The sequence below is a fragment of the Myotis myotis genome, unplaced genomic scaffold (assembly GCF_014108235.1).
Source record: "Myotis myotis isolate mMyoMyo1 unplaced genomic scaffold, mMyoMyo1.p scaffold_m19_p_11, whole genome shotgun sequence".
Taxonomy (NCBI): domain Eukaryota; kingdom Metazoa; phylum Chordata; class Mammalia; order Chiroptera; family Vespertilionidae; genus Myotis; species Myotis myotis.
Window position 1 is genome coordinate 56268887 of NW_023416315.1, and position 24137 is coordinate 56293023.

A 24137-nucleotide genomic window follows, 5' to 3' on the forward strand; every position below is an offset into this window, starting at 1 on the left:
GAGCTCCAGGCTCTCAACAGAAAGACAGACCATGGAGCACTGATTTGGGTTGTGGAAATACCCTTCACACATCACAATCAGATAAGTGGGAGGAAATTAATCTTCTTAGTGGGGTGCAGGTTTTGCTGGACTATGTCTTGGAGATGCAATCAGTGCTGTCAGGATAGAGACCGACCCTTGCGTCCGTTTCACTAAGATAGTTGGGTCTCATCTCTCCTTACCTTTGACAGCTTTAAATCCTGTCCTCCCTGGCTAATCGCTCAGGCTGAGAAAGTCACGTTTTAGCTGATGTGTATCTTTCTTTCTCCTTCTTTTTCTCCTTGCCTCTCCTCAAGGTGTTACCCTTTCCATTTAGCCAAGCACATAATAATACTCTGTCCCTTTATGTGTGCAAAATATTTAATAGGAGGTTTTTTTTTCTGTTCTTTTTATAATTGCTCCTCAAACAGTTATGGATATTGGGGCTTTAAACCTTTTTTTTAATGGACTTTCATTTCCAAGGTTAGTGGCAAAGCCAGGAAAGAATTCTCTATGCACCAGATCTTATATTGATCCACATTAGGGGAAAAAGAAACTTGTTAGGGTAAACGAATCATCAGTTGCTCTAATAGTAAACATTCATTTTATTTTAAATGACGTCAAGAAATTCTGCCCTTCCATTTCTATGAGTTCTACATTTTGCCAATGATTATGACGTGAGGAAATATGATTGCCCTAAAGTGGCTCTCTTCTCATTTGTAAAACAAGGCGGCCTTCCCTACTCACACTTGAGGAATAGTGTGAGCATGGGGGAAGCTGACTGGATCCTTCTTTAAAGCGTGTGAGTTCCTAGGATGGACAAACTGTGGATTGCTCATTCTGCACCCAAAGCACTTTGCACCACACGCTTTGTACAGGCATTCACGAGGGCAGGCTTGTTGGGTGGATGGGTGAATATTGGACGTTAGAGAAAAGGGGCTTCATGAAACCAAGCTAGAATGTCTATTTGTGGTGCTGTAGTAAACCCAGTGCTAATCCCGTAGCAGTTGTCACAGAATGATATATAATGTTACACATTTTTGTTAGGCTGTGGAATCCATTTACATATTTCAGATTGTGATAAGGGTCTGTTTGATCCAGGAATTTGCATATGAGAAGCAGTATAGTTTATTCTGAATGTGCCTTTGGTACATCTCCCTGTGACATGAACTTTTCTGCAGTAAGTCCTCTCCCCTGACCACTGGTGCTGGGACTCACCTTTCTGAGGTCACCCTCAGCCCCGCGCATTCCTCTGAGGCTCACCTAGGAATTAGCTCACCACACCTCACTTCTTTCCCTCCCCACCTCCACAGAGAGGGGCAGAGGCGTCAGGGGACACAGCTGAGGAAGCGCTGGGGAGAGCAAGGCGGTCCTAGTGGACCTCTGTGTCCCTCCTTCTTCGGAATCCAGTGCTTCCCATGCCCCAAGGTCTGACCACTCGCCTCCAGAATTACCTGTCGGTCCTTCTGCTTCTTTCCCAGACTCCCAGCAAAACGCGTGCTTTTCCAGTGGACCTGCCTTAGATGAGTAATTTGATTAAATTGATTGAAAGTATGAATGACAATTTTGAAATCCTTCCAAAAATATTTGTCTGTGATCTCAGGTTGGAGGGACCAATAATTGCTGGTGCTCAGGCATGGGGTCAGGGGGTGAAGGGGATGCCTTTAGTGCCATTAGAAATGGGGGAAGGGGGTGTATAGCCTGTGGAACTTCTCTCAGGAACCTCTGGGGAACCCTAAGGAGACTGGGACATGAAATAAATCTACAACGTGAAGAGACTACTTATTTGGAATTCGGAAAGACAGAGCCACATTGTCTCTTTCCCTAACTTGTCTGGCTCTTGCGCTAATTACCAAGCATGAGAACACCTACCACATTCAGTACTGCTTCACCGTTTTCTCCAGCACTCTGTGTGATGTTCATCTCACTCTGTAGCCCCCCTAGAATCTCCTGGAATGTGGGATGAAATGGTATAAATGCAGTATCTCTCACAACTGCTAGGACAAGGCAGTGCTTAACATTTAAGCATTGAATTAATCACATTATTCTCAAAGATAGAGTATGTGGAGCTCATGGTCACTTCTTGTTCTCAATATTATTGTGATCTAATTGTATTAATTTAGCATTTTTAAAAATATGATGAGGTCTATTGTTTTTCTATGTGCTCCTTTACTGTTTTTGATTGTTTATAATATGACTCAGAAGTTGTCCCATCTTTAGACGCAGAATCAGGAGGAGACAGACACTTTATATTCTGTTTCCCATGCCAGTGTCTTGCACATAAATTCTGTCTTCCAAGAAGTGGGTGAGGTGGGAGATGTTGATAGGAAAACTTCTGGAATATATTACAGTTATCTTCATGAGATAACTCCAGCAGTTTGTTTTCCTTCCATATTCTGAAGCTGGATTCAGAAGCCCTTACTTGATTTCATAAAAACAATGAGCTGTGGGTAAGTCCCTGCTCGGTTATCGTGGCCTCTCAGGGTAGATATGGCATGTTCTGTATGTAATATGTGAGCTGGCCTTTTGTATGCATTTCTTGTGTTAACACTAAACATGGCACTCACATGATTTGCCTTCCCAGTTCGGAGCTTAGTGTTTCAATCTATAATTTAAGAAAAGAAAAAAAAAAGCCCACATTCACAAAACTGCAGCTGGATTGTTCCCAACAGGAGCTGTGGGTCAGGGCTCCCAGGGCATCGAGATAAAGCTCGAGGCTTAGCTTCCCCCAAAGGGTGCCCCCTACTGGCTCAGCGGACTTTAACGAGGGAGGGAAAGACTTTTCTATTCTTTCCCTCCCACTTTAGAAATTAGGCAGGCAGTAAGTATATTGCAAATACTGATTTCTTATGTGGAGTATCACATCTTTTATATCTGCATGACTGTACTGCATCTAACATGCAATCGTTTTCATGTCTTCTTTCAAAACGTTAAAATGTATGCCAGCAGTGTTCATATTTTAGGTAACAAAAAGTGTGATGATCAAGTTTTCATGTTGAATGAACTTGTTAAACATTAGTTTCTTCAAAGCCATCTCTTTCTTTTATCTATTTTCCTATGTCCACAGCCCACTTTTGCCCAATTTTGCTCATCTCTTTATCCACAGAATTCAAAGAAACCCCTTTCCCCTCATTTTGTTGCAGTTCTTAGGAATGAACAGGAGGTGGCAGTAACATTTCAAGCTCAAAGGGCATTTAGGGGCTTTCTCAGCAAACTGATACTTGCATTGGAAAACTTGAATTGTACAAACTAGCGCTAAAACCGAGGTATTTTCAAAATGCCAAATATAATTTAACACAGGGGCTTATTTAAAAAACACATAAGTATATTTCAAGTATAGCTCATGTGGTGATTATTAGGGTAATTATTTGGGTAGGAAATTCTTAAAAGAGCAGGAAATTATGAGGATGAAGGTAATTAGTAGAATTTACATCAAATGAAGGACTCACAACCAAACCTTATTATTTGAGTTCTGGGACTTATATTCCTACCTCCACACAAATGCCAGTCTCTCTCTGCTTCCTCGGATTTTGCTCTTTTTGCACCCTCCCCTCGTGGTGGTGAATGTTACCTTTGAGGCTGTTTGGCACCCCCTGAATGGGTGTGTGATCACTTGAATAGAGAATGTGTTTGTCTTTCTCTCATTTCAATGCCACTCTGTGTGGCTTCTGTAACTTTCATCTCTCTTGCTCTCATCCTTGCCTGCCCTCTCTCTTACTGTATGCGCTTTGTGCATTGTCTTAATAGCAATACTCATAATTAGAGGGAGGAAAAGCAAAGAAAGAGAGGATTGTATCATTGATAGGGATTCTCCGTGCTAAGGGATTTGGGGTTCTAGTTTTCCTAGTTAGAGATGCTTTGGGGCCAGAGTGATGGTGGTAAAGATGCCACCTGGATCTGTGATCTCACTATTTCTTGCTCAAGCCCTCAAAACGATGTCATCGTCCTCTAGGCAATGCACATCCTTGAGGGTAACTCAAGGGAGAAACGCTGTTCTCCAGAGATGGTAACCTACAGCCAGGCTTTCAAATCACATTAAATCTTGGGCATACTGGATTTCCATAGAAAGTCTTTGTTCATCAACAGGGAATAAATTGAATGTGTGCAGCAGCATCATTCCCAGGTGAAACAGAAGAACAGTAGAGATGGTGATTCCACAGCAGTGGTGGGAGCTCTTGAAATGTGCCTGGAAGGGGTGCCCGGCTGGGAAATCTGTTTCCATTTGGGCCATTTCTCGGGAGTTTGTTACCAGACAACCAGCAAGAATGGTTCATGCAGGGAACAGAATCCTACTTATGTGATTTGGCCCAGGCCTGAATGCTCCTGGTGGGAGGCTGTGTTAGAGAGATTGGATCCCACCAAAGTGTGAGAAAGGTGGGTGAGAGAAGCCTAGGGGGCTCTCAGGGCTGAGGTCACAAGCACCCGTGCTTGGAGGAAACAGTGTTTTTTGCTGTAGTCCTCACCCCAAGGTGACAAAGAGGTGGAGGACAAAGAGGAAAGACTGGCGTAAGAAGGAAAATTCATGAAAGAGAGAGTTGCTCTCAGTGTGCGTGCTTCTTTGTTCCCCAGTGAGGACTTCACAGCCAAGGAGCAATTTACTTGTGGTGGGCCACGCGAGTGGACAGATAGCACAGCATCTAGCTCACCCTAGCATTCCTCCTTTGTTTTCTCTGTCATCCCATGATGGTAACCAGGAAATGAAGGGGCCCTGGCTCCTCCAGCCAGGCCTTTGAGTTGGTGTGAATATATCAGAGCTCCCCTTCCCCGTCCACAGTTTCAGGGAAATATTCCATTGCTGAGTGTTTTCAGACTATGGGTCTCTGTTCTTGTGCCAATTCAGACTCAGGGCTTAGCCTGTCCTTTGTGCTTGTTCTCAGCTCACTTCCATGTGACTCCATCCCTTGGCCAACTCCCCACCAGGTGATGGTTTATAAGTGCTAAGTCAGTATGTCTATGTGTTGGGGACACTGGGAAGGGAGGTAGACATTCACTTGTGGGGTGGTTCTTTCCAGAAAGTAATACACCCATGTAGATGGGTCCCTAATAGTCATCTAATTTATCCTTTGTCTTTAGGAAAGGTTATCTAAAATAGGTGGTCTATTGACCTCTTGTCTCTCCCCAAAGAAAGAAATGATATCGACGTCCCAAGGAGGGCCAAGTAGGAAAGACATGGATGCTGTTGAAGACAAGAAATAAAAACAAAAGAAACTATAGAGGCTGAAAAAGTAGACACATTGTGTTAAGATATTGTGTTAGGATGAGCTTGCAGGTTTAGAGAATTCCATCCAGCTTGCCAAGAAATGCATGCACCTGAAACGTATTGCAAAGCATTGTAGCCCGTCGTAAAGGCTGAAATAGTCACTATGCCCATCATCTCAGTTCCAGGCTTGTTGATTAAAAACAATAAAACATCACAAGAAGTTCAAAACTTCTTAAAGACTCTTTTGCCTTCATAAATACCACACTCTTTTGCTCTTCTGTATTACTACTTTGCTAATAAAAACTGGGCGCATTTTTCAATGTCCTTAAGCCTTATAATTGATCTACTAGACAGATTGGAAGACTCGAAGGGAAAAGTGCTGATGGGAGGCAATCTAAATACCTACCTTTGAGTTTCTTAGAGATTCCTTGTGTCTTAAGTGATGACAAGTTCTGTCCAATACAGTGGCCACTAGTCAATGTATGCGCTATGTCTCATTCCTTCAGTTCCTTGATATCTGCATACATTAATCTCAAAACATGATTCGTTCCAAAATGTTATTAATGTATTTAGGTGGATCGTTTCATATTTTCAGACTTCCTTGGAAACATCCCTATTCCAGAAGAGAACAAACACCCTTCTGGGGACCATGGAGACATTGCCTGAAGCTGTCTGCTTTAAACACAGATATTTTTGAAGTTTATTTGCTTTATTTTAAGAATTCAAGTGACTTTTGCTTTTGAATCCATAGTATGGCTGTGCCAGTTTCAATATAAAAATAATACTATAATTTTACCAACTAAATTATATAATTCATCATTTAAAAATAGTGTCGTCTTCCTGGAGCTTCCTTCATGTTCAAGTTCCCACACGGACCCTAGTTTGAAAAGTGTTGCTTTCAGTTAAAAGGAGAGAAAAGCATGAATGTTCTACCAAGCAGGATAACATTCCAACGCAGACTTTTACCAGCAAATCTTCAAGTCAAAATTTAATAGAAAAGTAAAGGGAACAAAAGCAAAACCATTTCCATAAAGCTTGAATGGATGAATAAATGAATGGATCATTTCTTAATATATTTTTAATTATCATTCATCTCCTCTTCACCTTCTTTTCCCAGTGCAGTGGTGACACAGAGGAAAAAGCCCTCACACTTTCTCTATAAATTACTAATTCAAAGACCCTGGGTGAATCTTAGTTCATTCCCTCTGCTGTCGTTTCTTTAAGTTTCTATTTTTGGAAGGGTCCATTTCCATCCCTTATTTCTTCCTCCATTAAATCTTCCTTCCTCCGTCTTTCTCTTTCTCCAGTTCTAAGTTTCATGGAAATCTGTTAACAGTTCTTACCTGCTTTATGCTGCACCTTTTTTGTATGTTCCCAGCCTACGTTTGTTGGCTCATCCCTGTCTTGCTTTTTTTTTTTCTCAGGGCATCTTTGTGTAGATATGCTGGTTCCTTTTTGTGTATTATTCATATTTGCATGGGGTACGTTCTGTTTGGAACCACTAGTTTGGAATGACATGGCCCTGCCTCTTATGTCTCTAGTCCTATCTTTAATTACTTCTTTACATTCTAACAACACAGAATTATTTGTGTATTGTATACCAGATTATGAAATTTCACATCTGCACTCCTTTTCAGATGTCTGTTGCTTCTACCTGGCATTCTTCTCCTTTCTTACTTACCTACTAAGCTTCTACTTACCCTGCAAAGCCCAGCGCAGATGGTTCTTGCTTTCTGACACCTCCTTTCCCTCTTTAGGGACAAAACTGATCTCCCTCTATTCTACAAAACCTCTTTCCATAGGTCTTGATCATTATATTTCTTCACTTAATTGTACTCATTTGTTCACATTTTTTTTCCCACTAGATTATCAGCTCCATGAAATTGATATCTTGTTCCTCTTCATATCTCCATCACTTGACACTGGGCCTGGAACTTAATGTGGTCCCAAGTAATAATTATTATTCAGGTTTAAATCAACACAAATTGAAATATTTAAACCTGAATAGTAATTATTAAGGTTTAATAAAATAGAAGTAACAATTTTACATGCAGGGCTTGAGTCTTTATTTTTGTTGTGTTACTTTGCTGAATTTGTATGAAATGTAAATAAAAGTGTAAGAAATACCAAAAAATGCAAAATAAAATATATATATTTTATAGACTATAATAAAAGACTGGTAATCAAGAAAGATGTGAGGAAGAGCACTTTAAATTCTGGAGTTATTTGAGTGCTCATCATAGTTTAGCTGATGCTCTCTCCAAGATAAAGTGAATATGGAAGAGGAATCAAAAGCCTGGGACAAAAACACAAATCACCCAGGTGCCGTGGGAAGAAGAAGTCATGAGCTTTTATGCATTCCTTAGTTGTCAGATGGAGGAAGATTGTCTATTCCTGAGATTCAACCCCTCAGTTTTAACAAATAACTACTTAGATTGCTGACTTCACAATATTTCTCTTCTCCTGAGCTAAATTCTGTAAAACATTTTATGCCCATTTCCAGGCATAATGTATGATGTATATGTCTCAGTCGTATAACTTAGTGACTTGTTACAGTGCAAGGTGAAATACTGAGTGAGGATTGAAATACTCCATATGTCTTGAAATTCCACAAATCCAGGCGTGCCGGAGACATTGAGCATAGAAACTCAACATGACTAATCCTTAGAAAACACCCTGAAATCGATAGCTCTTCCCCGCTGCCTGGACACACTGCAGAGCGTATCCCCATGGGACTTTATCGCAGCCATCTGGAATTTTTCAGATTTAATATTAGGTCTTTGCTTTTGCAGAGAGGCAGCAAAAGCCTGCTGCCCAACTCCTCCATCTGAGACATTGCTTTGTTCATTTCCGTGAGTTTTTCTTTGTTCCTATAGTTCTGTGAGAAATTAATTTCAAACAATCGGAGACACATTTTTGCTTTACTTCCCATCAGAAAACACCGGGAGTGAAAAAGTTTCCTTGTGGCTGACTCTTTTTTATGTCCTGCACAGATTATTATCTCATCCTATTTCAATATATGATTTTTTTAGACTCACCTTCCAGTCCAATTTCACCTTTATTCAACATGCTCTCGTCTTTTATTTTTTTCCTAATTGTTAAGCAGACTGTGGATCTCCATTGCCAGGTGCATTGGGTGGCATTGGGCTCTGAGAGTGACTACATTGTCTCCAGTCTGGAGCTTCAGGCTCATTCCCCAGGCTCTTCCCTCACAGCTGATATAGGAGCTGACAAACTTGTCTTGACGGGCATTTGAAGGTGACATGATGACTTTTTGTGGAGCCCCAGAGTGTGTCTGAGTCTGAACACCAGTGTGGTGTTGCTAAAATTAATTCAACAGATTTTAATCGGGGCCCCTGTGTTTAAAATAAGAGTTGGTCTTAGTTTTTAAGGAGCGCACAGCCTTGTGGGGAAGACCAGTGTGTGGACAGTAAGGAACAGGGGAGCTCCAAAGAGAGGATAGCTCTGATCCACCAAGGGTGGAGGGGGAGGGAGAGGGATGCAGTGATAGCTTAGGATGACAGTAGGTTCCCTCTTACTGTTCCCTGTGTCATTGTCCTACATACTGATTTTCTCCCTACAAAATCTTTGGACCTTCTGTCATTTTCACATGCAGAAGTTTACTTGAAGAGACCTGTAGGTCGAAATGATTACACACTTTTCCACTGATGACAGTGTCTTTATACCATACAGTTCACTCACATAATGGACAACAATATTACTGATCTGTAGATAAAGCAGTATCAAGCATCCCAAAGTAGCTAAAATTTTCCTGCAACCAGTATGCATCCACTAACTCATTCTTTTCCCAACCTTGTCATCACATCTCATTAATATTAATTATATTAATGGTTAGCTTTATTACCGAACTCTTGCATTGGCCTTTGGTCATCTCCCAGCTATGGGCTTTAACAGTCTAGTTGTTTAAAGGAGAAGACTTCAATTTATAAAAGTTTTAAAGGAGAAGTCTTCAGTTTATAAAAGTTTTGTGGGACTCCAAAGGTTATTCTAATTTCTAGCCTTTTCCTTCAAAATTCAAACATCCCTGAATTCCGTATTGTTTCTCCTTCTCCCCAGAAAAGAATGAGTTAGTAGTCAAGATTGTACCTTCCAAGCTTGAGAGGAGTTCATATATAAGGCTATGTCTGTATTGCTCAAAGTAACCCAATTAGTAGTCAGCTGTGGAAGGAAACGGGGAATTACTGTGAAAGAGGTTGATATAATGCTTCATTGGTATTAGTCATAATTAGAGCTGAACCCCAAATAGGATGGAAAGTCTTTAATTTATAAAAGTTTTGTGGGACTCCAAAGGTTACTCTCTTTCCTCATCCTGATTCTCACAGGTTTAGAGACATACGGCCAGAAATAGAAGGTCGATGTAATTCTCATTAAAACATTAAATTCCGCAAAGAGTGGAAACAAAATCCAATAATAAGTGTACTTGCCATTTCTTTTATTCCTGCTATTTTTGCTGTCGGAGATTAATTTTTGCCCACAGAGACTCAGCCTAGTGCGTATTTACATCTCTGGCATTTTTTCTGGAGGCCTGGGCTTGGGCGCTTACTCACACTCTGATATCACAGGATTTCATCTATTATCACATTTTATATGAGTTCTTTTTGTGTGTATGATAAATCCAGACTTAACTAAGTATGTGCAGTCCTATGACACTATACAGTAGACATTCTAGTAACACTACCCCTCCACCAACCCAGGTAATCTTTGGGAGTTATTGATTGGAGTAACTTAATGGAAGTTATTGATTGGAATATATATATATATATATATATATATATATATATATATATATATATATTATGCAACCAATGCATTAATTATACCATCTACTCTATGGAATTTCTATTTAACTGAATTTTGAGGGTATAATTTCTATAATTTCTTGATCATTGTTGTACTTATAATTATCAGTATCATTTACAAAAGATTTATCATGCTTATTATCTCATTTTAGGTCTCCAGTCTCTTCAGAAGATCACGGTAAGCATCTGTCTTACTTGTACTAATTCAGGATTAAAAGTTGAGCTCTGCTCCTTACATTTCATTGTAAGGGCAAAGAATTATTTAAGAAAATGTGTCTAAGATTGTTTGCCTTGTATTTTTTTTAGTGTGAAATGTGAAATACTTTCAAAAACTTAATTCATCCTAGCTAAATTTAGTATCTTGTATTTCTTTGATTATATCACAACCATTTTGGTTGACAAATATTAAAGCTTGACATATTCTGCCTGATTTCTGTCCAATCTCCAGAAATCTTTTGTGACTTCATGTAACTTCTTTGAATTACAGATATTTTTAAAATGGGGGTTAGTAGTAGACATTCCTAAAAGTCTCTTCCAGTTCAGACATTGGGGTTTGCACAGGGTATTATAAGTCTCAAATGAACCTAATTGGTAAGTGGTATGAGTTATTATCCAGCTGAAGTGAGTTATTGGCAATTTAGGAAACAACTATGTGATTGAAAGAATAAAACGTATGTTTTTGTCACATCTAACTTTTGGAGTGGTTCACTTATTCACTCAAATGTTCAAAAACATTAAGTGTCTACAGTGAGTCAGTTATGCTAAGTAAGCATGTTATACAAACATGCTATTGTGGTGTGTGGCACAGAACTTTTCCCCTAAGGAACTTTATGGGTCCAGTGGGGAAGAGGGTGGTGGAATGACACTTATCTACTGCAATACAAAGTGAAATGTGATTAATCTTATAAAAGAGGTATAAACATGACTCTAGGAATACTACTGGCTTTCTCCTCATCCAGTCCCTGCTAAGGCACCATTCTCCATTCAGCCAGCCAAGTAAATACCATGGAAGCTGCTCTAAGCTTCTTCCCTCTTCCCCTTGTTTCCACCTGTCCACACTTGCTTTGTGTATTTCTCTTATCTCTACTCTCTTTTCCATCACCATTGCTTTAGTTTAGGGCCTGTCCATCTCTTTCTTGGATTTCGAAAATTGTTTTTTACCTGGCATTTCTGCCTCCAAATTTCTACCTCTAGTTCACTGCATGCTTAGATAGCATCAAACGGGTTGTTCTAGAGTAAAAATCTATTCCCATTCCCTGTAGGATGAAATATTTTCAGTAGACAAATAATTGTATTCAGATTTCCAATGTTGTATTTTAACACAGACTAGAAAGTTCTAAATGATGGAACCTTTGTCTTCCTCTACTGCTTATTGCTTCTATTGGCATCTTTCCCCTTCTGTCCATGCAGAACCACTTCTGATTTCTGGAACTCACCTCAGTTTTGGAGTCTCTCTGCTTTTTACCCCTGCTGCTCTTTCTGACAGGAAACTGCTCCTCCTTTTTCCACATACACAGTACACTTACCATTTGAGACTTCATTAGAACATCTCTTCTCTCTGAGAGCTTCCTGACCCACTTCTCACTGCAGCAAATGTTTTCCTTCACTCTAGAATTTAACACATAAATTTGATGCTTGATTTGCCTATCTCCTCTGTGAGATTGATATCACTCCCAATAAAGTAGAAAACATTTAAAACATGTTTATTAAATGAATATGTTAAGAAGAGAACGAGGAATTTTTGCACAGGCCTCTTCTGTTCTCATATAAAATCTCTCCCAATACTGTAATGAAGTTCTTTCATGTTCTATGAAGAATCAGGGGGCACATTATGTTTAGGCCCATGAAGTCAGAATCAGGTGGCCAACCACCTAATAATGACCTATTATTGTCTTCTATTTTGCTTATTGGTGTTGGCATGACTAGGTTTTTTTATTGCAAAATTAGAGGTCCTTGGGCTTCCAGGTTCAAATGATAAACTAGAAGTTTGTGTTTGGTTTGTATTTTCAATTAAGATTTCACCTATTGACCTTTATTTGCTTTTGTCTTCCAATCAATAAGAACTTATCCCCCATTTCAGAGAAAGGGGGTAGAGGGACTTCTGAATTACAATTCAATAGTCTGCTAGGGATTATTAAGGTTATGAGCTGTCAGTGAGCATATGTTGGTGTCCTTGGAAGTCCAGTATTGATAGCACTACTTCAGAATTGATTATTTTAAGAACTGGTATATATGATGAGCTAAAGAAACATTATCTTAATTAGAGGACATTTATATGTTCCTGGCTTCAAAAATGCTATTACATGTTCATGACTCTTAGTTTGATTCTGCAACTTTCCAAAACCACTCAAATATATAATGTAAAGTTATAATGCTGATTTATCTACTTTTATTTAATTTTCATCATCTTTGGCCCATGTATCCTTAGAAAATATTCTTCTTCCTTTCTTTATCACCAAGATTCTTTACTAGCACTTAAAATGTGTTGTCTTCTGTCCATATATTTTTGTGCTCATATATTCTGTGATTAGCATAAAATCTCTTGAATATCATTTCATCGAGCTTCCATTTGCACAGAATAATGTAGGAGACATAAGAAGTGGTATTTTTGGTTTTCAAACTTATGGGTAGAAAAATTGGGGCACACTGGGCAAATGATTATGAAATTGGAAGATAAAGAGCTATATACGTCTTGACTATTTTATTTGCTTTTCACCAATGATTACACTTCTCTCTCTAAGCACTGGTCACTTCAGCTATCTTCAAAACAGGCTTCATTCTTGAGAAAATCTGATTTTCTAAAGTTCAAAAATCCTGACATCTGAATTCACACATATTACCTTTTCATAGAAAATTGAATAGTGGCTTTGGTATTTATCCTCTGAGTTTGCTTCCTTGTTTGTAAAACAGGGCTAGTCGCATCTACCCTGCCCACATCATGGGATTGCTGTGAGTTCAAATGGGAAATCACCTGTGAAATCACTTTCCAATTTGTTAAAAAGCACCTCAGACGTAATGCTGTTGTTGGCCCAGCAGTGCACAGGGACATGTGTTTACTAGTGATCTTTGCTTGGCACTGGTGCTGCCTATGAAAACTTAAAAGATGTGCTGGTTGGGGAGGGGCGGGGTGGAAGTGGTGGTGCTTGTGGTGGAGAACTGTTTCCTTTGACATTATTATTAAATATTAAATTTTCATAGGAATACTTTTTACAGCTGGGTGAGGAGGAGTAGCATGGTTAATGACGCTTGTATAAACTAGAATAAAGGTTCCGTTTATGATTAGATGACTTGTCATGTGGAGTTGATGACACAGGCATAAATGAAATGTAAAATGTTTCTATTTATAGACTAGAGTATCATAGTCATTAAAAATAAAGGCTAAAATTTATCGAGTACTTATTATGTGCAGACACTGTGCTAAAGTGTTTCCACTACATTATTTGTCATTTCATCCTCTGCAACAGCACTCAAGAGCAGGTATTATCCCCAATTCTCCAGTTGGGGAAGCAATTCAGAGTTCTCAAATAACTTGCTTAGGATCACACAGCTAGTCCATGGTAGAATTAATTTTCAAGCCCAGTCTAACACTGGCTCATTTAGCCACCATGTCCTCAGAAAACAAAAGAAATGATGATCAGCAGGAAAGTGAGCTGAGAGGATTTTATGGAGAAAAAAAACTTTCTAACAAGAGTTTATTTACTACAGTGTCAGTCATTTCTTTTTAATGAGAAAACAAAACAGAACAAACACAACAACTTCTCCCTCCTGCTGGGAAGGATTTGTCCCGGTAGAAATAATAAACACCAGTGTCACATTCTCTCCTAATTAGTTAACTGAGTGAGACCGGAGCTTCAGGGAAACCTGCCATGCTCAGTCCCAGGGGCCACATTACGTTTTCATGTTACATCTGGAAGCTGGAGTCCTGCTCCTTGTCAGAAGATACGCTTGGCAGTGATTGATTGCCCTGTCCTATGAGTTTCCTCTGCATTTTGTGCCCATCTCAGCATTGTTTAAATTGCTCCTGGAGCCACCTCCTGTGCCCAGGCTGCCTCCCAGCTCACAGATTCTGTTCCGTCCCCAGAGCCTGCTTATTTTATGGGCCTCCCAGAATGCCTCTGTGCTGCTTCTACCTGTGCCCTGCGCTGATGGAGGGTCATCCTCACTCGTGTCTGTTCACTTACAAAAAGAGAGGCATTGGCAACTCTCTTGAAAGGAAGTGCCAATAATCTGATTCCTTCTGGAATGAATATCTCCAAAACAAGCTTCCCTCTCCTGTCTTATCTCCTAGCCCTGTTGGCATGTGGTTCTCACATTATATGGCAGCTTTTTGTTGCTGTAGTAGCACAATGGATGAGGATGGGAATAAGGGATGAATGGAAATAGAATTGTAACAACCACAGTCATTAGTGTAGGTGCCCAAGGATGAGTCCATGGTCAGGCTGAGCCAGTTTTACTTTGAAGTAGGTCATGCAAGGAAACTCATTATGGTGAGTCCCAAAGCTCTTTAAAGCATTAGTAGCTGCCCTTGGCTCAAACACCAGAGATTCATTTTTCTCTTTCATATAAATATATGCAATATGTAATTTTATTATAAGAGAAAAGATTCATAAAGATGTATAAAAATGTATCAACTCGGTTTAAATAACCTAAAGGAACCACTGTGTACACAGCCCAAGAACTGAAACATTTGTAGTAATCTGGACCCTTCACATCTGCCTTTCTGATTATGTTCTCTTCCCTCCCCTTCAGAGATAACTACTACTGTGTTTTTACGTTTATGACCTTACTACAAGTATGCATATTTCATGCATGAATGTATATGTATACATGTGTATATATATTTCATATGTGTGTTTATAGTTTTGCTTATTTTGAACTTTTATAAGTTGAATGCTATTGTAAATCTTCTGTGACTTGCTTCTTTTGTTCATGTTTTGTGATTCAACCTAATTGGTTAATACCACATTTGTTTTATTAAATTTTTCATACTCTATAGTACTTTATTGTATGAATATGTAAAAATTTATATATTCAAATTCTGCTGGTGAGTATTTATGGAGACTCCACGTTTTTGTTTTTGTAACACTTCCTGGTGTCAATGTCCAAAAATTTCTCTTGGGTTTAAACCTGGGATGGCATAGTTGGGTGGTAGATCTTACACACATTTATTATTTATTTATCTAAAATATATTTTTATTGATTTGAGAGAGAGAGAGGGAGGGAGAAGGACAGAGAGATAGAAACCTCAATGAGAAAGGAACATTGATCAGCTGCCTCCTGCTCCCCACACTGGGGATCAAGCCCACAACCTGAGCATGTGCCCTGACGGGTAATTGAACTGGTGACCTCTTGGTTCATGGGTCAATGTTCCACTACTGATCCACACCAGCCGGGCAGTTTTACACACATTTCAATGATCACATAATGACCTCTTATTCACATCCTAGTTTACACTCCCAACTGCAGACAATAAGAATTCCCATTAATTCACCTCCTCGTCAGCACTTGATATTAGCTGATTAATTTTTTTTTACCAAATTAGTGAGAGTGTCAAATGGTATCTCATTGTGATTTTCCAGATGGGGAAACTAAGGCACAGACCTATTAGATAATATGTCCAAGGTCACATAAATAGCTAGTAAGGGTCAGAGCTAGGATTTAGGACTCAGGTAATCCTGGATTCAGTTTCTATTCTTGGCCACTCCTCTGCACTGTCTCTCAATAGCATTGCTGAGACATGGGCTATTATTTTTGTTGAATGGAGACCTCATAATTATTGGGTGGGAATTATAAGGTGTTTTTTTTTTTTTTTCCCATATCAGTGATCAGTACCCTTGACACAGAAGAATTCAAAGATATTCTTGATCCACTTCTCCTACCCCCATACTTCCTTATTCAATAAAACAGGGATCTAATGCAGGGGTGGGCAAACTTTTTGACTCTAGGGCCACAATGGGTTCTTAAACTGGACCGGAGGGCCGGAACAAAAGCATAGATGGAGTGTTTGTGTGAACTAATATAAATTCAAAGTAAACATCATTACATAAAAGGGTACGGTCTTTTTTTTCAATAGTTTTATTCATTTCAAATGGGCCGGATCCGGCCCGCGGGCCGTAGTTTGCCCACGGCTGATCTAATGTCTTGTCAACAGCATTTATTTTTTAAGAAGGTACAATTCTTGAAGTTTAGCTATTTCCTTAAGAAAAATCACAGTAGAAAGACAATTATGATCAGAACTAGGGGCCCAGTGCATGAATTCATGCACCTGGAAAGGAACTGTGGGCTTCGAGGCTGCGGTAGGCACAGGGGTGGGTGGGTCTTGGCCCATCCTCCATGCCCCCTCCCAGCTCCTCTTGCCACGGTCTCTGGTCCCCTGTCTGCCGGGGCAGCCCTGCTCCCAATGCTCCCATGCACTGACAGTGCTGGCCCCGCTCACACCTGCTGATGGCATGGAGCAATTGGGGCCAACACCAGCAGCAGGTGTGAGCGGCAGCTGCTGCCACTCCGATTGCCCCTCAGGAGCAGGGGGAGGTGGAGAAGCCCTCAGGGGTGATTGGGCTGGCAGCCACCACCGCTCACACCTACTTACAGCTCTGAGTGATTGGGACTGGCTTCGGCGCCAGCTGCGGGTGTGAGCGGGGCCAGCGCTGGCAGTGGGTGCAAGGAGGGCTGGCACTGGCAGCAGGTATGAGTGCCGGGCGGGAGCAAAGAATTTTCAGTAACCACCAGAGGCTCCCGCCAATGACAGCGACTGGTGCCCTGCCTTGGTCTGGTGCCCCCACTCACCTGCTCCACCATCCTGCCGTGGCCAAAGCCTGGCATGTTTCGCACACGCCTCCTGGTGGTCAGTGCACATTATAGTGACCGGTTGTTCAGATGTTTGGTTGTTCCAGTTGTTCTGCCATTTGGTCTGTTTGCATATTAGCTTTTTATTATATAGGATAATAGAGTTGATTAGGAAAATTAAAAAATGTGTTTTCTTATTTTCTATAAGATATTAATTGAATATGAAAACATCAGCAGAGCTTTAACCGCCTTGGGCCTTGCTAGGCAGTGCTTTTCATACTGGCCATCCCAGTGTGTCACTTTGCATGACTTTGGAGTAGCTAATGCAAACTTGCTAGTGTTCTTTTTTGCCCCATATTCAGTTTCTGATTAGGAAATCCCACAATGGCTTTTTAATTTGGATCAAACTTTTTAGTGCTCATTTTTGAGGCTCTTCTTGCCCTGGTTTAGCTCATGTTGCTTTCGTGAATTATTTCTACTCCCTGCTTGTGGGCTTCTCTCCAAATCCCATCTCCCTTGCATTCACCAGGCCATATGGTTTATATCAACTCCTACCATCTCCTTGGCAGCCCACCTTCATTGTCTTCCACTCAAGTCCCTCTGAGTGCTCATGAATTCCCATGTCTTGGAACCACCTCCACAGATACTAAGGACACACAATGATGAATTTTCCTGACAACTCAAATGCCCATGATTTCTCCTTCCCTATTCACTTGCTGTTTTTTTGGGTGTATTCCAAACTCCCCCTCCCACCCCCATGGGTGGTGTTGCCATTCTTATTTAACTATAAACCCCATGAATAGAGATGTTGCCCCACTCTGTGCTGTGCCCTGGCATTGAATCGATTCCCTGTGTACAAGTCTCACTGTTACATTTGCTAGGGTATGTGGTTGGCAAACAGAAACTTTCAACGCATTAATGTTGTCCCCTGTTGTAGGAGATAGGTTAGCCCTGGTCCCTTTCCAAAGAAATCCGGGCACTGATGTGCTGAAGAGCTGGCCCTTTATGCTGGTCTCCCGGGGTGCTCCCAAGGACTCTGTGAGAGGAAGGGAATGAATGACAGCTTTCTTTTTCTTGGCTAGTCTTCTTTCACAAACCCTAGGAAAACAGGCAATCACTGCTGATTAGAAAAACAAAAGAAAACAGAACCAGCCAAGAAAACAAAACAAAAGCCCCTAAGCTTTCCAACATCAGCTTATATTTCTTTCTCCAAATCCTGACCCTACCATTCTCTCTCATTCCCCTTTATTAACTCTCACTGTTGATTGTAACCATATAATCCTTTGATCCATTTGGCCGCTGGGGAATGCTTTGTTGGTGATAATTATCTAATTATCTTTTGAAGCCTTATTATAGGTATGTGTGTGTGAGGGGGGTGCTATTTACTAAGATTTACTTACAATTTTGCTTTAGATTGTCTTTTGGCCTCAGAGAATAGTTAAGTGAAAGTATTTAAAACATTGCAAAATAAGAAGGTAACAGGAAAGAGTGAGGGAAGGAGGAAGGCTGACCTCCGGGTTTGCGTTTACGGGGATGGATAGAAAGGGTCATCGATTCAGAGGGGAAGTCATGGATCCTCTCTCTGTCAGTGAGGCTGTTCATTGCAGATTTCATTCCCACAGATAAGTCACTTACGCTATATGTAGGTGTTTGAGAAGGGAATGGAAAAGGCCTCACTTGGTCCCTAAGTAGTCACCTCCGATAGCAAAGTGAAGAATCCGACTGTGCTCGCTTTTTAAAGTTTACTTGTGTTTATTTAAGATTGTTACTACATGAAAGGATACTGTCTGGGTTATATTAGTGCCTGTGTAATCAAAGCACTAGGCAGGTACCCTGAAGTTATTGCCATATAATTCTTATGTGAGGATAATTGTAACTCCACTTGTCTATTTTATTTTCTATGTAATTTGATTTATTATTTATTTTTGAATTAGAGAGAGAGAGAGAGAGAGAGAGAGAGAGAGAGAGAGAGAGAGAGAAACATCAATGTGAGAGTGAAACATTGATTGGTTGCCTCCAGCACGCACCCTGACTTGGAGTCGAACCCATAACCTGGGTATGTGCCCTGACCAGGGATTGAACCCTTGACCTTTCAGGGCATGGGACAAAGCTCCATGTAACTGAGCCACTCGGGCCAGGGCTCCATTTGTCTGTTTTCTATTGAACTGGAAACCCTAATTTCCAATGAAAACATTTCCCTGCTGTGCTCCACTCCCAGGTCAGGCTTATTTTAAGGCAAGAACTGGGTAGCACTGATGACTGGCTGCCCTGAATCATGATATCAGCCTAAGCATCTCTTATCATGATAATCTAGCTTCAGAATACTAAACTGTGTTGTGACTTGTTCAGCTAGTTCCTGGAAGGTTAGTCCTGGATATGCTCCTTCAACTTGTATTAGTCGCCTAGAAGCATGTTTCCGTGTGTTTCTGTTTGCCCAGGCTGTGTGCCACGGCTCCTGAGGCCTGTGCGGTCCTGGATGGAGCTGTGAAAATATTCTGCAGTCCAGCTCTTGCCGAATTAGCAAGTCAAACAAACGCTTCCTTTTTTTCCAGCTTTCTATGCCAGCCCTCATTTTCTGGGTCTATTTTGGTTGTGCAGAACTTTAGGATGTGACTTTCTTGGCTTCATACAACATTCGTTCCCCCGTCAACATGACCCCACAGAACACTTAGAAGTGGTTACTACTCTAGCACTTCCCTTCCCCAGACTGCAACCTGGTGGACTGCGCCTCCCCTCTTCAGAGCCAGAAGAGTATGCAGCATGGAGAGAGCCATAGAACTACCTCCTTCCAGGCTGACCTGGGCCAGCTATGTGGCCTTGAGCAAGTGACTTAACCTCAACTGAGCCTCAGTTTTTCCATCCTTAAAATGGGGGTGATGCCAATAACAGTACACATCTAGTAGATTTTCTATGAGGATTATATTAGATCACACAGGTAAAACTATGCCGGCACTTCCTTTGCTTGCAAATGTGGACAAAAGGAAGGGACCGAGAAGAACAGTAAAAGTGCAAGAGAGAGCAAGAAAATCCCTCCATGCCAAATACCCAAAATGGGAATATATTTTTCTATAAATCGGCCTTACATATCCTGACTTAGGAAATTATTCAAATCTATTATTTTCTAAATTTTCTGGAACGAAACAATCCCTTCAGGTTATAACCCAAGTGGGCCGGGAGTGACTTCTGTCATTCTGGGCAAATGGTCGCCTGAGCCTGGATGGTGGGGTCAGGCAGAGATGAGAGCCTTGGTCTTGGCGTGAGATGAACCAGCCGCTGGCAGCTCCGTCCTTCGCGGGCTGGGTAATCAGGCAGGCCACTTCTCAGGCTGGGCTGGCTGCCTTCTAAGGCCTCTGAGTCAGGAAAGAAGACCGGGTGATGACACACATAAGGAGAACCCCAAAATGCCATCTTCAGTTTTGGAAAGGTATTTTGGAGACACCTATGCCATGCTTGTCTGGAGCAAGTGCGTGGATTCCTGCAGATGAGTGTCCGTGTGTTTTTTCTGCTGCTGCTGACGGGCAGCGCCACTATTTCCACCTCTCACCACGGGCCCACTCTCTGAAAAGAAAGGGAATCAGCCTGGCAGGTGCGTCGATGCTGCAGGCCGCTCTCACCCTGGGGCTTTCTTCAGCAAGTAACAAGCACATAACTGTTTCATTATGCAGCGTCCACCTTTTCTCCTGACAAGGCGAAGCCCCGTGGTTTCTTGAAAAGGGGATTTGTAATCAGCCAGAACCCACTCAATTTTGCTTTGTCTGGTGACATTTCCATACTCCCTTTCACCCTGGTCAGTGAAGGTAATTATGTCAGCCACTGCAAAAACAACTAAGAGTGGTGTTTTACAAGAAAGCAAAAAGGTCATTTGAGCCATACTGTTTCAGCGGCTGCTGGCTGTTTCTCTGACCACGCCTCTGTCTGCTCCTCATCTCTACCCTGATTAACCCTATGGGCTTCCTCACCTTCTCAGAAAGTGTGCCCCCCCCCCCCACCCCACCCCACAAAGCCATTCTTCTTTGAGCATCTGATTTCCCAGTGATCCTTCCTTTCTTTAAGCTCCTTTTATCTTTGAGGAAGAGGAGGATAGTCTTGGCTAAAGTTATATTCTGAAAATGGAGTTGCTGGTTGCTGAGTGAGATTTTCATTGATATAAAAAAAAAAAAAAAAAAAAAAAAAGTCGCCCTGGGTGGGTGGCTCCGTTAATTGGAGCAACATCCTATACACCAAAAGGTTGCAGGTTTGATTCCCAGACAAGGGAACATACCTAGGTTGTAGGTTTGCCCCCCCCCCCCCCGCCCCCAGTCAGGGTGGGTACTGGAGGTAACTGATCACTATTTCTCTCTCAAATCAATGTTTCTCTCTCTCTCTCTCTCTCTCTCTCTCTCTCCCCCCCCTCCCTCCCTCTTCCTTCCTCTCTCTAAAATTAATAAACATATCCTTGGATGAGGATAAAAAATAAAAAGTGTATTTGGCTTCACATCTCTCTCTGAGTCTTGGAAGGTGGTCTACCAGCACCCCCTATTTTCTGACTCACTTATCCTACCCCATTTCAGACACATCCTATCCCTCTTTATCACGTGAAACTGCTTATCACTTCTTCCTCCATGCCTCTCCGCTGGCTGGTCCCATCTTTTCTGTCAATGCTCATCTTCCCCTTATGAAAAATATCTTGCAACTTCCCTAGGGAATCTCTCAATCCATTTCCCTATTTCTTAGGCAACCAGGGGCTACATTTGGATGTGTAAATACACATGTCTGACGTTATAGAGACTCCTACTTTTCTTGCTTAAGAGTATATGCATCACCCTTTGGCCGGGCAGCTCAGTTGGTTAGAGCATCAGCCTGATATGCTAAGGATGTGCGTTTGATCCCCGGTCAGGGCACCTACAAGAATCAACCAATGAATGCATACATAAGTGGAACAACAAATCAATGTCTCTCTCTCTCTCTCTCCTTCTTTCTCTAAAGTAAATGTAAAAAAAGAGTATATGCATTACTACAGAGAATGAAAATTTTATCCTCACTTTATTTCTCTTCACAGCAACTGGACAGTAAAATCTGCTCTGTAATAAATACCATTAAGGTTTTATTCATATACTGAAGCCTATTCTATTTTGGATCTTTTGAGCAAGCTCTGAACTAACCATTTACTTTCTGATTCTTGCTTCTAAGGTGTTATTGCTTAGTCAATTTAGCATAGCATTGAAGCGAAAGACTTTTCATGTCAATAAAATAAAATAAAATGCTTACTTTTTCTACATTTCAGTTAATATCTGTTGTATGCTGATATTATAGGGAAGATTCAAAATTAGTGTCCTATTATAACTGAATTGCAAATACAAATTATCCCATCTATATTTACACTTATGAGTGAGAGCCGGCTCTACAGTTTTATCTTTATTTTAAATTGTACACTTTTTGCTAGATGGGCATTTTGCTGGTGTATGTCTCTGAAAGTGACCTTTGCTCTATTAACTCCTCCTTGGCTTTACTTTTGTTCCAATTTAGTTTTTGGCTAAATCTGTTCTTCTCGGTGAAAAAGGCCCTCAGGCTACTGAGTGGTCAGAGTGCTGCTGGGTGATGATAAGGTGCTTCATGTGCACCTGGAGCCGGGTGACCCATACAGCGATCATCTCTTAAGCTCCAGAACACATTTATTTGTACTTGGATCCCGGCCTTAAACACCATTTCCCATGCAGTCTTGATGTTTGGTTAAAACCAATCACCATCCATCACTTTCAGGCCGCATCAGTTGTGTGCACAGCTATCACTGAGGGACACATGAGCATACTTTTCCAACCTAAGTTCCTTTTAGAGGTCCTGAAGGACACTGTTAAATACATCAAATGAGTGCCAGGGACCTATCACAGGAAGGATGCGGCCTGACCTTGAGGGAAGGGATGCAGCCAGATGCCCTGATGCTATCTCTAAGATCCGCCAGGAAAGTCATGAGGTGCTAAGGCCCTGACTTGGTACCTTCCGCTCATCTGTGAGGTTCACAAGGGCCTTATTTATTGGTTCTTCTACTTCTCTTACCCTCTCAGGATTAGAGCCTTATCATCCAAAGGCCAGGAAAACAGAAATAAACAAAGTCCGTTGATCTCAATGACATTTTCTCAACAATCTGGGGACAAAGGACCTTGAGAGAATTCTTGAATTTTGTTTTAAAATCTCTTACATTGCTGAAGTAGTTTTCAATGTACTAAGCATTTTAATAGGTATTACTTGATTCAAAGGTTAAGAAGGACAAAGAGTATTATGTGTACTATAATTGTTTTGGGTTCATGAATTTTAGTAAGGTATAGTCAGATTTAAAAACTTTTACAAATGTGAAAAATCCTCCCTCAGGATGGAAGCTTAACATTTATTGAACAAAAATAGTTCAAGGAATTCTGTAATATTGATGCTAAAAATAAATTTATATTTTTTGAGTTTTAAGGGAATAGTTGGATATTACTTTTGAAGGTAGTACTATGTAAAAAAAATGTTGACCTACTATATACAAAGTTGATAATACAGCATTGCTACAGAAAACATTAATTTTGAGTTGTATAGATAGTTTTTAAAATTTTTTTAAGTTGGCCCTAGCTGGTTTGGCTCAGTGGATAAAATGTTGGCCTGGGGACTTACGGGTCTGGGTTCTATTCCCGTCAGGGGCATGTACCTTGCCTAGCCTGGGCCCTGGTCAGGGCTCGTGCAGGAGGCAACCAATTGGTGTGTTTTTATCACATTGATATTTCTGTCGTTCCCTCTCTCTTCCACTCTCTCTAAAAATCAATGGAAAAATATCCTCGGGTGAGGATTAAAAAAATTTTTTTTTAAATTGATGAGAGAGAGAGAGAGAGATTTATTTGTTATTCTACTTTATTTATGCATTCATTGATTGATTCTTTTATGTGCCCTGACCAAGGATCGAGCCCAAAACTGGGGTGTAAAAAGACGATGTTCTAACCAACTGAGCTACCCTGGCCAGGGCAGTTGTATAGATTCTTTTTTTTGTTTAAATTAAGTCTTTATTGTTCAGATTATTACAGTTGTTCCTCTTTTTTCCCCCCATAGCTCCCCTCCACCTGGTTCCCACCCCACCCTCTGCCCTTACCCCCTCCACTGTCCTCATCCATAGGTGTACGATTTTTGTCCAGTCTCTTCCCGCACCCCCCACATCCCTTCCCCCCTGAGAATTGTAAGTCCACTCCCTTTCTATGTCCCTGATTCTATTATATTCACCAGTTTATTCTGTTCATCAAATTATTTATTCACTTGATTTTTAGATTCACTTGTTGATAGATATGTATTTGTTGTTCATAATTTGTATC

The 24137-nt window shown here is 40.9% G+C and overlaps 1 protein-coding gene across 2 annotated transcripts in view; it reads left to right on the top strand.

Annotated features, from left to right (window-relative positions):
• The window catches only part of DGKI (diacylglycerol kinase iota), a 402033-nt gene that overhangs the window by 348060 nt on the left and 29836 nt on the right, over positions 1-24137 (top strand). For both annotated transcript variants that reach the window (XM_036328568.1, XM_036328569.1), the window contains one exon: positions 10191-10216. In XM_036328568.1, coding sequence (XP_036184461.1) covers positions 10191-10216 — 26 coding nt within the window. The remainder of the gene's footprint in view (positions 1-10190; positions 10217-24137) is intronic.